This window comes from Eptatretus burgeri, chromosome 15 (assembly GCF_056783735.1).
Source record: "Eptatretus burgeri isolate ZD-2024b chromosome 15, Ebu_testis_v1, whole genome shotgun sequence".
In the NCBI taxonomy this organism is placed as follows: Eukaryota; Metazoa; Chordata; class Myxini; order Myxiniformes; family Myxinidae; genus Eptatretus; species Eptatretus burgeri.
The window spans coordinates 3,526,977-3,543,556 of record NC_140975.1 but is presented as its reverse complement, the minus strand read 5'-3'; the positions used below and the strand labels follow the sequence as shown (position 1 = coordinate 3,543,556).

General features: G+C 48.5%; 1 protein-coding gene across 4 annotated transcripts in view; it reads left to right on the top strand.

Moving 5' to 3' along the window:
* The first annotated feature begins 850 nt into the window (after positions 1 to 850).
* YARS1 (tyrosyl-tRNA synthetase 1) overlaps positions 851 to 16,580 on the top strand; it is a 50,356-nt gene continuing 34,626 nt past the window's right edge. The window contains exons 1-3 of one of the 4 annotated variants that reach the window (XM_085857458.1): positions 1,219 to 1,336; positions 1,460 to 1,511; positions 3,643 to 3,789. In XM_085857458.1, the coding sequence (XP_085713584.1) occupies positions 1,467 to 1,511; positions 3,643 to 3,789 (192 nt within the window). In that variant the 5' untranslated portion in view covers positions 1,219 to 1,336; positions 1,460 to 1,466. Of the gene's footprint in view, positions 875 to 1,218; positions 1,337 to 1,459; positions 1,512 to 3,391; positions 3,411 to 3,642; positions 3,790 to 16,580 lie in introns of those variants that run through there. The other 3 variants (XM_085857459.1, XM_085857460.1, XM_085857461.1) reach the window with 3 other exon arrangements.

Genomic DNA, 16,580 nt, shown 5'->3' with positions numbered 1-16,580 from the left:
AATTGTTTGACAAAATTTTTTTTTTTTGCATTTTTACATGTTTTAAGTGATTTCCAACCCCCCAAAAATTACCCCCTCCCAAAAAAAAATTGTTTGAGAAATTTTTTTTTGCATTTTTACATGTTTAAAGTTATTTCCAAACCCCCCCCCAAAAATTGTTACCCCCCCCCCAAAAAAAGGAATTTTTTTTTGCATTTCTACATGTTTTAAGTGATTTCCAACCCCCCACCCCACCCCCAAAAAAAATTGTTAGAGAAAAAAAAAATTAGCAACTTTTTTTCAACAAAATTTCGATTTTTTTTGCATTTTTACATGTTTTAAGTGATTTCCAACCCCCCCCCACCCCTCGCAAAAAAAAATGTTGGAGAAAAGAACTATAACGGTCAGCACTGTGGACATCATATTTAATGAATAAGATATAAGGTTCACTTGAGTGACCCAGCAGTATTGGCGGCGGAGGTTTTGCACTCTCCCGAGTGCTCCCCCTCAAGTTATAAAATGTATTGATTGGGTCAGATATGTTCTCTTGGATCAGGTATTACGTGGTGGAGCTACGTAATCTCCCGAGTGTCCTCCTGGTTTTTAATTTCGTGAACAAACTTTGATAAATACCGGGTGATGAAGGTTGTGGTGAAGTTTCAGAGAAGAATTTGCAAATGACTGACTGACTGACTGACGGACGGCGTGCCATCCCATAAGCTGCCCGGAACTACGTTTCTCCTGAGCTAAAAACAACAGTGGCCTCCTCGTCCTCCACGGGTTCCTTTTTTTCAGGATCTATTCGTTGAGGTATTGCCTCGGTGGAGGAAACCCGGTTCTGATAAAGCGGGTGGTCCCAACTCCCATTCAGTCCGTACTGGTTGCCATGAAACAGGTGTGTTCACAACCTGTCACGTTGCCGACGCGCACTTTTCCGTGCAGTACAGGTATGCTTGAGAGTGCACCTCCGCAACTCCTCTTCAGGGTCGTTGTTAAGTTTTTGCCTTGGAGTCTGAATCCATCGCTCTGGAACTCGCAATTGCTGAACAAAGCGATTTGGAGGTTCATAACCCCCTATAAACGGTTTTTTTTTTAAAGTACCTTTCCTTGTTTCTGAATTCTCATATCCTCGGAATCACTAACATGTGGCTCGAAAGTCTGAACTCCAAACTCGAATTAAATCGTCTTTTCGCACGAGAGGACAAAAAAAACAAAACAACAACAACAACAGGAGCAGCACTGCACGGCACGTGGAGCCCGGAAGTGGAATTTCTGCGCGTCTGATGTAAGAAGTCGGCGCGTGGCATCTCGTTTCCGAGGGTAGTTCGCATCACGTGTCTGTTTGATCTGACGACAGGTTCGATTTGATCTCGGAGCCGGCACTCCATTGTGTGCTTCGCCTCATAGTCCGTCCGTTAATATATTAATACCTCGCCCGCCCCCCCCCCCTTCTCTCCGCTTCTACCAATTGTCCTGGAAGATCCACCATGGACCCGGAATTCAAGTTTCAGCTGATAACCCGAAACCTGCAGGTGAAAGACCTCCCGCACGCTCACAGCGGTGTTGTTGTTGTTGTTGTTGTATTGAGGTTTTACACAGTCGAGTATCCCAGGGGGAGCAGGCACTAACACTGTTTGTTTCACGTTTAAAATGGCCCATCTGTCATGTGATTGATCGAGTTTGTTATTTTGGGGTAAATTCGTTCAAAACGAGGTTTGTGAGGATTCGGGAACTCCCCTCGAGAGGAAAAGGTTGTGGTGGTGGTGGTGTTGGATGAGGAGGGTTTTGTGAATGATGGTGGTGGAGGAGGTTGTGATAGAGGTGGTATAAATGAAGGAAGAGGTTGTGGTGCTGTGGAGGAAGAGGAAGGAGGTTGTTGTGGAGGAGGGAGGTGGTTGTGGTGGGGGGAAGAGGGTTTGTGGTGATGATGGAGGAGGTTGTGGTGCTCTAGAGTAAGAGGTAGGTGGTCATTGTGGTGGAGGAGGAAGTTGATCGTTATGGTGGTGGAGGAAGGAGGTGGTTTTAGTGGTTGTGGTGGAGGAAAGGTTTTGTGGTAGTGGTGGGGGAGGAGGGGTTTGTGATGGTGGTTGAGCAGGGGTTTGTGGTGACTGATGATGCTGGTGAAGGAGGGGTTTGTGATGGTGGTGGAGGAGTGGTTGTGGAAAGGTTGGTGGTGATTATTGTGGTGGCAGAGGAGGGGTTGGTGGTGATGGTGGTAGAGGATGGGTTTGTGATGGTGGTGTAGAAGGTGTTTGTGATGGTGGAGTAGGAGGTTGTAGTGCTGTTGAGGAAGAGGATGGGGTTGTTGGCATGGTGGTGGTGGAGGAGGAAGGTGTTTGTGATGGTGGTGGTGGTTGTGGAGGAGGGGTTTGATAATGATGGTGGTGGTGGAGGAGGGGTTTGATGATAATGGTGGTGGTGGAGGAGGGGTTTGATGATGATGGTGGTGGTGGAGGAGGGGTTTGATGATAATGGTGGTGGTGGAGGAGGGGTTTGATGATGATTGTGGTGGTGGAGGAGGGGTTTGATGATGGTGGTGGTGGAGGAGGGGTTTGATGATTGTGGTGATGATGGAGGAGGAGGTTGTTGTGACTGATGCTGGTAGAGGAGGGGTTTGTGATGGCGGTGGAGTGGTTGTGGAAAGGTTGGTGGTGATTATTGTGGTGGCAGAAGAGGGGTTGGTGGTGATGGTGGTGGAGGGGGCATTTATGGTGGTGGTGGTAGAGGATGGGTTTGTGATGGTGTAGAAGGGGTTTGTGATGGTGGAGTAGGAGGTTGTTGTACTGTTGAGGAAGAGGATGGGGGTTGTTGGCATGGTGGTGGTGGAGGAGGAAGGTGTTTGTGATGGTGGTGGTGGTTGTGGAGGAGGGGTTTGATGATGATGGTGGTGGTGGAGGAGGGGTTTGATGATGATGGTGGTGGTGGAGGAGGGGTTTGATGATAATGGTGGTGGTGGAGGAGGGGTTTGATGATGGTGGTGGTGGAGGAGGGGTTTGTGGTGATTATTGAGGAGAAGGTTGTGGTGCTGTGGAGGAAGAGGTAGGTGGTCGTTGTGGTGGTGTGGGAGGCAGGATGTGGTTTTACTGGTTGTGGGGGGGGTGAGGAAAGGTTTTATGGTGGTGGTGGTGGAAGGGGTTGTGATAGAGGTGGTATAAATGACAGAGGAGGTTGTGCTGCTGTTGAGGAAGAGGATGGAGATCATTGTCGTGCTGGTGGTCGAGGAAGGTGGTTATATTGGTTGTGATGATTGAGGAGGAGGGAGAGGAGATGGGAGAAGAAGAGGTGTTTGCGATTGTGATGATGGTGGATTAGTCGGTTGTGATAGAGGTGGCAACAATGGAGGAGGAGGAGGAGGAGGAGGAGGAGGAGGAGGGTGTTGTGGTGATATAAGAAGAGGAAGATTATGGTGGTGATGAAGTGATGTATTACAGGTGCTTCAATGCCACAGTAATCAATACATACCCTTCCTGATATGTCCCACTAATCGGATAAGTGCATGTGTTTGCCCCAACACCCTTCGGCCTATTCTGTTGGGTGTAAGGCTTTGGCCATCTCCATAATTGACCCCCCACCCCAGACTTTTCTCACAATGTATATGTCCACCATTGTTCGATGGTTCTGAATCCCCTTTCCCTGTGTTCTTTGCGGTTGTGTTACCTGCAGGAGGTATTGGGTGAGGAAAAGCTACGAGAGGTGCTGCAGCAAAGGAATCTCCGGGTGTACTGGGGCACAGCAACTACAGGGCGGCCCCATGTCGGTTACTTTGTCCCCATGTCCAAGCTGGCAGATTTCCTTCAGGCAGGTTGTGAGGTATGACTGATTTTAATGGCTATTCACACGCTCGTGATACGGGAATACCAGTTGTGTGCGACATGGACGTATGATGGACCACGTGTCCTCCACCACTGTGGTTTGAAATGGCGATGATAAACAATTTGGGACATACACCTTCATCGTTTACCTCCATCTGTTGATTTATTTTATCCGGTTAGATATTGGGTTTGCCTGTTCAGCATTCTCATCTGAGCACTCTGCCGATCCCATAATGCTGATCCCAGATTCAAATCCCATATACTGTTTACTTTCTCCATGTTTGCGTCGTAATTTGTGGAAAAGTACGCTGATGTGCCGTGACGTCCTTATCGTACATGTGATATGTACCAGCTCCTCCATGAACTTTTGGTCGTTGTTAAATTTATTTAAAGGAACCAAGTAAAACTGAGCAAAGATTTCCTAAAGTACCAGTAATGGTGGTGAATAATGGCTGAAATCAACAGGATGGTGACTGAGGGATGCTAACTTGCGAGGAAGCAAGGGGAAGTGGATGATTCGGGCGTGAACCCTTCAGGTTATGAAACACTTTCTCGATTCTCAGAACCACCAAGGAACAAAGCAGAGAAATTCTTCTCTCCCTCATCAAACTTGTCTTCGCCATCCACTGCTTCTCGTTTTCTAGCAAATTCTCCGAGCAGATGAATGGCGCAGCCACGGGCACTAACACGAGTCCCAAGGTATATCGATCATTTTGTCGTTTTCATTGCGAAACACATTTTCGACCAATTCGAGGGTCCTGCCCCAGAACAATAACGAGCTTTGCAATACATGTCCCCTAGCGATGTGATATTTTAAAGAACCCGATGTACATACACGAAGCAATAACCTGCGTGTGACCGGGGTGACTGTTTAATAGCTGGATCGGGATTCAACCTCCGGCGAGTGTGCATAACTGCAGGCCATCCACTGATCATGCTATTCACACAGAAGTGAAATAAATGAAGGTTTTTGTCTGGAAGTTCGGTTTTAGCAGACTTTTCACACGAGTAAATACACATTCCTTTATTGGGGCGGTGTATAATGGCAGGTTCGGTGGTAAATATAATTTTTAAAAAATAACCCAATGTACGTGCATGAAGCAGAAACATGCGTACGGCTTATGTGCGTACATAGTAAACCAGTGGGGAAACCCACGGGCATCGAAATGTATTACATTTGGACATCTTGAGTTCGATGCTGCACGTAGAATATTCCAAAATGGGTACTGGCAATTCATGAGATCCAGAAATGATGTCTAACGTACACAACTTGTTGACTTCACATAACATGATTACATCATATCTGAACACATATCCATGCACATGTGAAATACAGTTTATTTATAAATCGCACATTATCTGAAATGTCCATGTTTGGCGCAAAGCTGAATCGCAACTTCGGATATTGTCTCAGAAGTTGCGATGTTTTCCATCATTACCTTGATAAAGTTGTTGCAGTGTCGAACAGGTACGGCAAATAGTAGAGGTAATTGGACTTTCTCCTTGGAGCAAAAAAAAAAAAGTGTAAATCCATCCTCTTTCCCTGCTGATTCATTCGTGAAATGTTGCGCAGAACAGCCACAACTCGTGGTGAGGTCAGAGGGCCACAATTATGGTCTTGGACGATATTATCAGATACTTTGTCCGATTCATTATGAATGCTGTTGTATATGTTTGCTGAGCATGCATTACCCTCCAAAGTCTCCGTTGCTCAGCATCCTGTGCAAGTCTGTGCTGAAGTTAATCAGCCGTCTCATTCTCCCACATGGATAGACAGACTGGCGCAAATTCTATATAGAAGATACTACGTGGTTATATACCTGGGATCATTCCAATTGCACTGAGCCATGGACTAACATCCAGGTCTAAGGCCTGAGGCCTGCCAATCTGTGCTATTTCATGGCATGGTAGCACATGCATGGTTTTCATGGCATGGTTTTACTTGGGTGGAGTCAGGCCAACTGTCCAGCCATTGGGTGTAAAGCAGTGGGGTGGAGTCCGGGCAACTGAACACTGACCATCCATCCATTGTGACCATACTCTGTGCAGAGTGTTGGTGCTGCCTAAGCAGTCTCCTTGGCTATTGGGCACAATCCTGGACGGGTCGCCACTCCGACACAGGATACCAGCAAGCTGGCACTCATTTTGCCGACCTTGGAAGGTTGACAGGCAGTCAACCCCACCTGGTATTAATTCAACAGAAAAGGGGGATTTGAACTCAGGATCCCAGGAACCGAAGCCCACCACCATAACCGAACACTGACCCACGTATAGTATGTCATATTTTCGAAGTCAAAAGGGGTATAACTGTGAAAAATTGATGAAACGCTCTGAAACTCAAACTTCTTCTTTAACTTAGCATAATAATGCCATATACCAAGTTTCAGTTGAATATTGTTACGAATTTGGGAATTCGACTGCACACAACATACAGGTTCCTTTAGTCAGCTATGTCGATAAGGGCTTGTCCCCTAGATAGCTCACCTTCCATTGTTTAAATGTTCAGAAATCGATTAGATGCGCTGCGGATCGATTTAATAGTTAGGGAACGAACAATGGAGACATCCCTCCCTCTCTTCCGCGAAGAGGAAGAACCACCCTGCCTCCCGTGACTCATGATGTCAACAATTCCCTCCCACCCGTGGCTGAGCGAGGGATAGAACACGAGGGCATGAGTCATGAGTCACGCTGGGAGCGGGGGAAGGGCGGGAGAAGGATAAGAGGAGATCTTTTCTTTTGTTCGTGGGCAGAGTTGGAGAAGGGAGTGGAGAGTAGCCGTTCAGCAGACCTTCGGGTCCTGTTTGGCTTGGGTTAGGGTTGAGGCCTATGGAAGCTTTTTACTTCGGCTTGCTCAGTGAGCTTCGGCTGTGGCCTGGCTCGGGAGGAGGCTTTTTGCTTTGATGGTTCCGTGAGCCTCGGCTTCTGCTTGGCTCGGGAGTGCTTTGTGCTTCGAGCTGCTTTGCTTGGAAGGAAGTTGAGCCGGTCGCTCGGCTCGAGCTGCGAGTGGTGGCTTCTTCTTATTCTTGGTTCATGGAGCTCTTTGTTCTCCATTTTGGTTCCCGGCTTGGTGTGACTCATCGACCTCTTCTTGGAGGTGGTTCCTTGGGGAAGCGACGCATCGACGGGAAGGATCGGTGCCTTGTCTCACCAGCAAGTGTTGAGAAGCGCGGGAGGTGGTACCTCGGGGAAGTGACGCATCGACGGGAAGGGTCAGCACCTCGTCTCACCAGCAAATGTTGAGAAGCGCGGGAGGATTCGCGAGAGCTCGGGAAAGATCGCAGCTCACGGCGATTGGATCCAGCTCGCTCTCGCTGGAGCCCGGGTCCGAACAACTTGAAGACCACATGAGGTGTAGAGGTTCGAGATAGGTTCTGGGTTTCAGCTCACCTGTCCTCCGAGCTGGAGCTCATTATTAAAGGCCTCTGCCACCATTTCTTGGGTGTGTTTGTGTGTGTGCATACGTGTGCCCGTGGGCCCGTCTAACAAGTAGGAACTGCTGTTAAGTGCAAGTGACTGTACATAATAAGTAGACGGTTGTAGTTCTTTTGTCGTGCTTTTGTTGCTTGTATAATTGCATACGTGTTTTGCCTTGTTTAATTGCATACGTGCTTTATCTATCTATAATTCCAGCAATGTGTGTGTGTGTGTGTGTGTGTGTGTGTGTGTGTGTGTGTGTGTGTGTGTGTGTGTGTGTGTGTGTGTGTGTGTGTGTGTGTGTGTGTGTGTGTGTGTGTGTGTGTGTGTGTGTGTGTGTGTGTGTGTGTGTGTCCGCTGTTTCTCGACAACCACTGGTCCGATCTAATTGAAACTTGCCAGGTATATTGCTGGGGACCTGAGGATGTGCCTTTTCAAGGTTTGATATTAATCGGACAAGTGCTTCCCAAGTTATGGCCATTTATTTACCAAACCAATGGGAAGACACGTTGTTGCGTGGGCGTGGCCGATGGGGAAGGGAAGCTCAGCCACGTTCCCCATTACAGGTTACAACGTACGGGCTTCCGGAGACTGATGACTTCGTGTATTCTAATAATTTCTCGATTTCTTATGCGCATTTATAGATAAACACAATGGCCCAAGTTATGATCGTTTTCATATTAGACGGTGTATAAATTTCGGGAACATCAGAATGCTGGTATGCTCCGAACCAGGAAGTAAATTTTTTCTCTCTCTTCTCTTCTCTTTTTGTTTTTCCTTGCCACGACATTGCGAAAAGGTAAAATACGTTGGCGCTAATTGAATAATTGGGTATTAAAAATAAATTGCGAATAATCGGAACTGCGAATAATATCGAACTTCCGGGTCACGCACGTACGGGCACGTGAGAGCGAAGAAACGGCCTGTGTGATTTATTTATTTATTTATTTATTTATTTATTTATTTATTTATTTATTTACTTTTTTTTCTTACGGGCACGTACTAGTTATAATAAATGTCCTTGAGCGAATGTAAACCTGTTCAGGTCAGGTCAGGTATGGGAGCATGTGCCAGAACAGCACGTCGCTGCGTCCACTTTCCGCCGGTACTCCAGGGGCCTCCGTCTGGCCATCCCCCAGGCAGATGCCAGGCCCATCCCCATCTCCTTGAGATGATGGTCAACCTGTTGCAACCATGAGGCATGTGGTCGACCCACTGGCCTCCTCCACTCATGAGACTCCCTCGCTGAGAGAATCTGGTGAGCAGGATCAGAGTCAGGAAAACGAGCCACATGTCCAGACAGCCGCAACTGACGCTCACGGACTATGCAGGTAACAAATCTCATCCGAGTCTCTCTCAGCAACCGCTCGTTGGACACAAAATCCGACCAGCGATAGCCAAGGATTCTCCGAAGAGACCTGGTACCAAAGGAATTAAGTCTCTGTCTCAGATCCTTGGTCAGAGTCCAAGTCTCGCACCCATAGAGCAAGACTGGAAGTACCAAGGACCTGAAGACTCGGACTTTCGTCCTCCCGCACAGGTACCGGCAGCGCCACACCCCATGATCCAGTGAATCCATGACTCCCCAGGCCTGACCCAGACGTCTATTGACCTCTGACTCGCAGCCAGCAGAGACATGAATATCACTGCCAAGGTAAGTGAATCTCTCCACGACCTCAACATCCTCACCCAAAACAGACACAGACAGGACAGCAGCATCCAAGATGTCACCGAAAGCCTGGATCTTAGTTTTGACCCAAGAAACCCGTAATCCCAACGGCTCCGACTCCTCATTCAGCACCTCGAGGGCCCCCAAGAGGATGTCTAAAGTCTCCGCAAAGATGACTGCATCATCTGCAAAGTCAAGGTCCGAGATCTTGACATTCCCAAATGACGCACCGCAACTTGATCTCTCCGACATCCTCCCTAGAATCCAGTCCATACAAGTGCTGAAAAGTGTGGGGGCAAGTACACATCCCTGACGAACTCCAGTAACAACTGGAAATAAGTCAGAGATGGTACCACCACACTTCACAGCACTCTCAGTACCAGAGTAGAGTTCAGACATCAGATCGATCAGTTTTGGTGGCACCCCACGAAGACCAAGAATCCTCCAGAGGACATCCCGATTCACTGAATCGAACGCTTTACAGAGATCAACATAGGCTGCAAGCAGCCCCTGCCGAAACTCTCGTCTGCATTCGGTGAGGACACGAAGGGCAAGGATACGGTCAATCGTTGACCTCTTTGGTGTAAAGCCTGACTGCTCTGGACGCTGGTGCTCAAGCAGATGGTGGCGAACCCTATCGAGAATTATCCGAGCAAAGACCTTGCCCGGCACTGAGAGCAGCGTCACCCCTCGGTAGTTGTTGCAGTCTTGGCGATCACCCTTCCCTTTCCAGAGAGGGACAACAAGGCCCCTCTTCCAATCAGTTGGGATGATGCCTGTGTTCCAGGCAGAGCACAGCTCTGCATGCAACGACACGAGTGCAGCATTTCCACCAGCCTTGAGAAGTTCAGCATGGATGCCACAGATCCCTGGAGCTTTGCCCCGTTTCAACTGGTTCACCGCAGCCTGTGTTTCCACAAGCGTAGGTGGACCACAGTTGATTCGAGGGTCAGCAACAGGGATTGTAACACCCTTGACGTCCAACTCGACAGTTGGGGGATCAGCCTGGTACAACCGCTCAAAGTAACCGGCCCAGCGGGCCTTCACTTCAGACTCCTCTGTCAAGAGCCTACCACTCTCTGCTCGAACTGCAGTGCTCCGAGGGATGGGCTTGGATGAACGTAATGCGCGAATTCCCCTGTAAGCGGGACGAGAATCACCTGTCCACAGGTGATGCTCTACCCCCTCACAGATTCCTCGCACATAAGCCTCCTTGTCCACCTTCAATGCACGTACAGTTTTACGCCTCAGCTCCCTGAACAGCTCAGCTCTGCCATTCAGCCTGGCCCTGCGACTCTGGTCAATGGTATCCAGTGTCCCTTGAGAGACAAAATTCTTCTTTGCCCTGCGGTGAGCTCCAAGGCATCCACCGGCAACATCAAGGACGGTGGTCTTGAAGGCGCTCCACAACTCTTCAGGACCCCCCAAAGCACCCAGACCCCCCAAGTGTCCACTCAGCCTGTTCGCAAACTCCTCAGCTACTCTCTCATCCCTGAGCTTGGCAACATCCAGCCTCGGCTGGGATGGTACCATTCTCCAGGATTTAAGTTGCAGCTTTAGAGTTGCTACAACAAGCCTGTGGTCAGTATTGAGGAACTGAGCACTCCGGTAGACCCTGCAGTTCTGGATCATCCTCCAACGACCGTCAATGAGGACATGGTCAATCTCCTTTGCCACACCGCCAGCGTTGGAATACCAAGTCCAGCGATGAGCTTGTGGGCGCTGAAACCATGAACCAGCCACCCTAAGTCCATGACTTCTTGCAAAGTCAAGGAACTTAGTGCTATTCTGGTTCATAGTTCCTGACCCATGGGGACCAACACACACCTCATAACCGTCCCTATCAGTTCCAGTCGATGCATTGAAATCCCCCAAGACTAGAAGTGTATCTCGTCTGGGGCACTGATCAACCACAGACTCGAGTGTGGCGTAGAATGCATCCTTTACGGTGAGATCACTCACCTCAGTCGGAGCATAAACAGAGACCAGGGAAATGACACCTAAGGAGTGACGAATCCTTAATCTCATAATACGCTCGTTGACCGGTGTTACCTCAATTATCATTGGGGTCAGCTTATTGGACACAGCTACAGCAACTCCTTGGGTATGGTAACCATCAGAGCGACCAGACCAATAGTAGGTGTAACCACCCACCATTATCTCGCCGCAATCCGGTCTCCGAACCTCAGAGAGAGCTGCAATCCCGATGTCCAAACGCTTGAGCTCAGATGATAACAGAGACAAGTGATCATCCTCTCTTAGGGATAGGACATTCCAGGCACCCACCCGAAGGGACCGCCTCAGGTTAACCCAAGGAGACCGCCGTCTGGTGGACGACACCTCAGCACCACTCCGACACACTCTCCCGCAATCTGACCCAGGGATGTTACCCCGTGGTTTCCCTCCTATCAAAGATTGGGGGTCCCGAAGGCTTTGCCCCAATCCCGTCATCCGGTGAGCTGCCCTGCGAAGGGAAGCTGCACAGGAGGTACTCCCACGGAGTGGGTTTTCAGATTTTTTTGCGTTTTTGCGTTTTGCGGAATGAAGGGTTTTACGGTGGCCGGAGTGCAAATCCTGCCACCAACCTCCTAATAAGAAGTGACCCAACTGCAGGAGGATGTCTGCAGACACAGTTGGGCACTAGATATGGATGGCCGTTGGCTCACAAGGAGCTCCTCCGCCCTAAACCTGTTCGTTGCGTCCATTCCCTCATTGAACTGCCCCATCTTGCACTCGGGATATGGTTGGTTTTTAAATAGCCGGTAAAGTGATCGGGTCCAACGGGACTGCGCGATAATACCCCGCTCGGTTATCCCAAAAGGAAGCGAGCAAACCTATTAGTCAGAGAGCCTAGTGACGTTTAATTAAAGTATTGAGCACGAAAGGTTTCAAGGTGTCAATTGATGGCCCATGGCATGAAAAACTAAATAAACCGTTTCTTGAGTTCGGCCACCATGGCCTTCAAAGGTTTTAGGTCCCTGAAAAAGGCCCCTTTTGTATTTTTAATCAAACTATCGAGCACGAGAAAAACGAAAATTGAAATCATTGATTTATTGAACTGAAATCATGAAATGACAACTCAAGAATGAAAATACGCAGGCTTGGCTGAACAAGAAGGCCCCAAAAAGGGCGCCCAGTTTGTTTTGATAAAACGTTTAAGCACGAACTCCAAAGTGGTCTTCGAATACTCCTATAATGTCCAAATCATCAAAAACACTGCGCAAGAAAAAAAATTACCTTGGCCCATCGAGACAAGAAGGGCCATCGAGCCCAAATTAGAGGAGGTGCTGAAAAAGGGCCCAAATCGGATACTTGAAAGGAGCAAGCGTATACTGTCATTAAGCAGTGTCATCGCTATCATCAATGTCATCCAAGTCGTCCTCGTCTTCTAACAAAGCACTCTCATCTATCTGTTCGTTTTCATCATCACCATCACTATTTTCATCGTCTTCCTTCTGCTTTTCAGGAATAACATCGTCTGGAAGTTGGTCGCCTTCAAACCACACAAAACGATAAGTGCCGTCAATCAACTCCCAACCCTTACTAGGTATTTTGGTCACACTGTTAAGGTGAGCATCATGCCAGTATTTCGCCACAAACGCAGTTCTTTCAATTTGCTGTCTCACCTCTGCCGCGCAAGGTGGTAATCTACTCGCATCAACACCTTTCATTTTTGCGAATGGTTTGGCAGGGTCCTTGGGAGCGTACGCTATTTCAAATACACGGTGTCTGTATTTGTTCAGCGCCAAGGGCTTTTTGGCACCGTACAACAGACAAGTGAAGTCTTCAATGGCTTGCACCACGGTCTCATTGGGCGCTTCTCCACCTAGTTCTGTGAAGACTTTCTGGTACCGTTGATCTTTCTCCAGAATAGCAAGCGGGCACTGTTTCCCCTTTCGTGAGAAGGCTGGAGTGTAATCGCACCCCGTGAATGAATGGAACGCAGGGAGCGCGGCGCATAACAAGGGTCCACATGCCTCTGAGATCCGGGATACGTTCACATATCTTCCATCACCTCGACCTGACGTGCCATCTTCCATCCATACACCGACGGTCGTTTCGTGAACGACTAACGTGATGGAGGAGTATGACGAGGATATCAGTGTCCGATGCCCTGATCACCACGTTATCGTTATCGGACAGTCATGACTCGTTGATGTGCATAAGGTGCTGGCAGATTCTCGTGTCTCCTTCAGGATGATTGCTGCATAGTTCTCCAACTATAGACATGGATTTGTACGCGTCCACAGCAAAGTGTGCGCAGACATCGTCAACTCCAATATAAACTTCCTTGTCACGGAGCGCATGGGCATGACGTTGGTCTCCCCAATCTTTTAGAAGGAATCGCGGTGGCTGGCTTTTGAATGACGTAGATTTCAGAGCCTTATTCAAATCCTTAGGGTGGATTTGATCTGGGCCAGTGATCGTGTCGCGTACATCTTCAGCGCCGCGTCTTTCCCGTTCACAGTCTTTAATCCAAGGCTATTCATAGGTGTCAAAGACTATATCAACCCTCGTGGATGGGTATGCACCAACAGCGTGAATAATTGATTGCAATAACCCTCCATAAGCTGGTGGACTTCCATGATGTGATATTTTTTGTTCAAGTACAGAGAAAAGGGCGCTCTTTTCTGTGTGCATTATTGTTCCATCCGTTTTGCACATTGTGAGAGGTATTGGCATCAGAGGGTGAGAAAGCAGGTACTCTAGAGTCTAGATCGACTTTCTTTTGTGACGCGACAATGGCTATTCTGCCGAACATGTCTGGTACACCGAAGCTGTCTGACGATGGGATTTTGCGCCCTTGGGTTCTTCGCTCCCTGATTTGAAAATGTCTTGAGTTGGTTTCTCTTGATTGGCTTCTCAAATCTGTCAGCGTCTTCAGCGCATTCTTGGATGAATGAAATGTGTCGCTTGCGACCTTCATTAGCGATATTTAGAAGTGACTCGGTGATTTCAGAGGTCTCGCTTTTTCCCGTACTGACGTTGATCAGATCAAGAGTATCGAGTTTGAATGGGTATCCCGATGTCTGGATACTCTTCATCAGTTTCTGTAGATCGGTATTATCTTGCCGTATGCGGCTTGCAGACAGTTCTGCCTGTGCATCGTTTGTTCGTAGCATCCCGACCACATCGAACAAAACGCCGATGAGAGCGGCTCGAGTCCCTTTTGTGATGCTCCACCGGAGGCGCCCGCTGTGACTGTTGGTTGATGCCGTAAATCCCGTCTGCCTTGAAGAAGCATCACAATTGACCGTCTGCTCGAGGGTCAGGTCTATGGACAGTCGGCTGAACTGGTTCTCTGTTCTGCGACACGAAAACAGCCCTTGCCGTAGCATCTCCATCAGTCCAGGGTGTGTAAACTCGATATTCAGTAAATCAAGCTAATATTTCGTCATCCATCTTGAGTAATAGTGGCGGTTTGTGGCAAAGAAGACGTCGGTCACCTGTGTAATCACCCAGATGAACAGGTCAACGTCATTCGTGCGGTTAGAAACTGTCCATGATTAGAAACAAACCCACGTCACCAACGTACTGCAACCAAAACTGCGCGGTTTTGCCGAACTCGCCATCTAGTGTGCTCTGCACCAACTTCCCATCCTCATCTTGTACTGCATTAATTACCCGAGATTCAGCCATGGTGTCCATTGACTGGGCGTTGGTCATATCCACGGAATGAATCATAGTAACCAATTCGTCGAAGTTCTCGTATGTGGTCAGAATTCTCTGAAGTGAAGAACGCGCAAGGCTAAGGCAAACATTGGGTGCAGACGTTTGCAGCGGTTGTAGTTGGTGCATTCGATGAAGCCACGTACTGAGCCAGATGCAAGGACGTCTGCATCAACCAGGAGCTGTGGTCCTCCGGATTCACTGATTAGCTTTCCTATTGCTCTGAATAGACATATTGAGATATGGAAAACACCGAACAGGATGAATACATCATCAAATGTTGGACTTTCAGTGGATTGGATTTTCAAAGCATTCTTTGCCACATGCAAGTCATAAGTCAGGACTCCGTACCTCTGCCCGAGCTCTGCAGCACATGCCTGTGTCACGTTGAGGGTCTGGACAACGACATCATTGCTCGTCGGCGGCTCCGGAATGTTTTTCATGTAGAGGACACGTTGTTTAGGGAGGTGGTCAACATAGAAACGACCCATGAAGCCGGCCCACATTGGAATATTTTCCATCTCGAGAGCATGTGCAGCCATCCAGATAAAGTCCAACTTTCTAGCGTTTTGAGACTTATCAGCTAGACTAAATACACCCATGTTTTCGTACGTGAAGCGGTCCATGTGGGGTTTCTTCCGGTACGGCTCCAGTGCCGCACTTTGGACATTTACTTTTCGTCTTGGCCACCGTTTGTGGGACGACACAGTGGGCATCGACTCCTCCGGAAACACTTCTTCAAGGGGTACTCCTATCCAGGCGGGAATGGTTTGATAAAAGATACCATGGTATCGTGCAATGTGTTTGCTCCAGAAAGGGTATGTAGGACCTCGTCGTAATTGTCAAACGCCAGACCCGCCAGTTCATCCACCTCAGCTCCATCCGGGCAATTGAGCTACCTGTCGAGAATGGAATACGCTAATTTGGTCTCTAGCTCCTCGGTTGCCGTGTAGTTGATACAGTATCCGAGCCGATTCAAGATGGTCAATACACGGCGACTTCTGGTGCGTGTTTTCAGCGCCATGGCGATCAGAATATGCTTGACAGATTTCATGGTGGCCCCTGATACAATGAAGAGCGCATCTTGACTGGCGGCATTAGCTCGGCGTTTAACAGCTTCTGAATGCTTTTTGACATTGGGACCACCAAATAGGACCCTGTAAAATGTCTCGACCAATTCAGGTGGATTACCTTCACCCTTTTTCAGTGAGTCAATTGTGAGCGGATCGGTGAAAGGCTCTTTCTTCACTGACTTTAGCGCCTTCCGCATCACTAAGGCCTAAGTCACATTTGCTCTACGGCGGCCGTACGCCCTCTGAATTGACAGAAACGTGCGGCGGCTGCAGAATTTCTGCGGTGGCGTCAGGGTGGCCCTATGCCGTTTGGCTATATTTTACAGGTCGTAAGGTTGCCGTGGAATTATAATGTGGAGTTATAACTTTTTTTCATTTCTACGTTCGCCGTAGCGATTCCACAAGCTGAAAAAAAAAACTGGTTAAAAAAGAAAAAAAATTAACCCATTTGTTACCGTCCGTCTGGCCGCACGTTCGCCTTAAGGCCCCCTGTGGTCGCCTTGCGGACACCTTGAGGTTACCTTGCATCTGCCTTAAATTCTATAGCCGCTGCAGGGCCCCCTTAAGGTCACCGTGCGACATCAAATCAAAGACCGCACGGCACCCCCACGTTTTCGGTCTCCACAATTTATAAATACGCCGTGCAGCTCCCTGAAAAATAAAAACATATGTGACTGCTACATTGTGTGACCGTGGAAATACTGCGGCCGCCGTATAATTGCTCGTGGCCGTAGATTTTGGAGACCCCACGGCCGCCGTGGCAAATGTGACCTCGGCCTAAAGCGGCTTTCGTTACCTGCCCTTCGGGTGATGACTTGAAATCGTAAACTGTTTCCACTGACGAATAATCAATGGCCGCGCTATGGACTATCACACCGTATCTTTTGCTGGCTGATGAATTCATTATCAGTTGGCCTGCAAATCTCTTCTTCAGTACTTCGCCAAAGTACTAATTCACGGTGA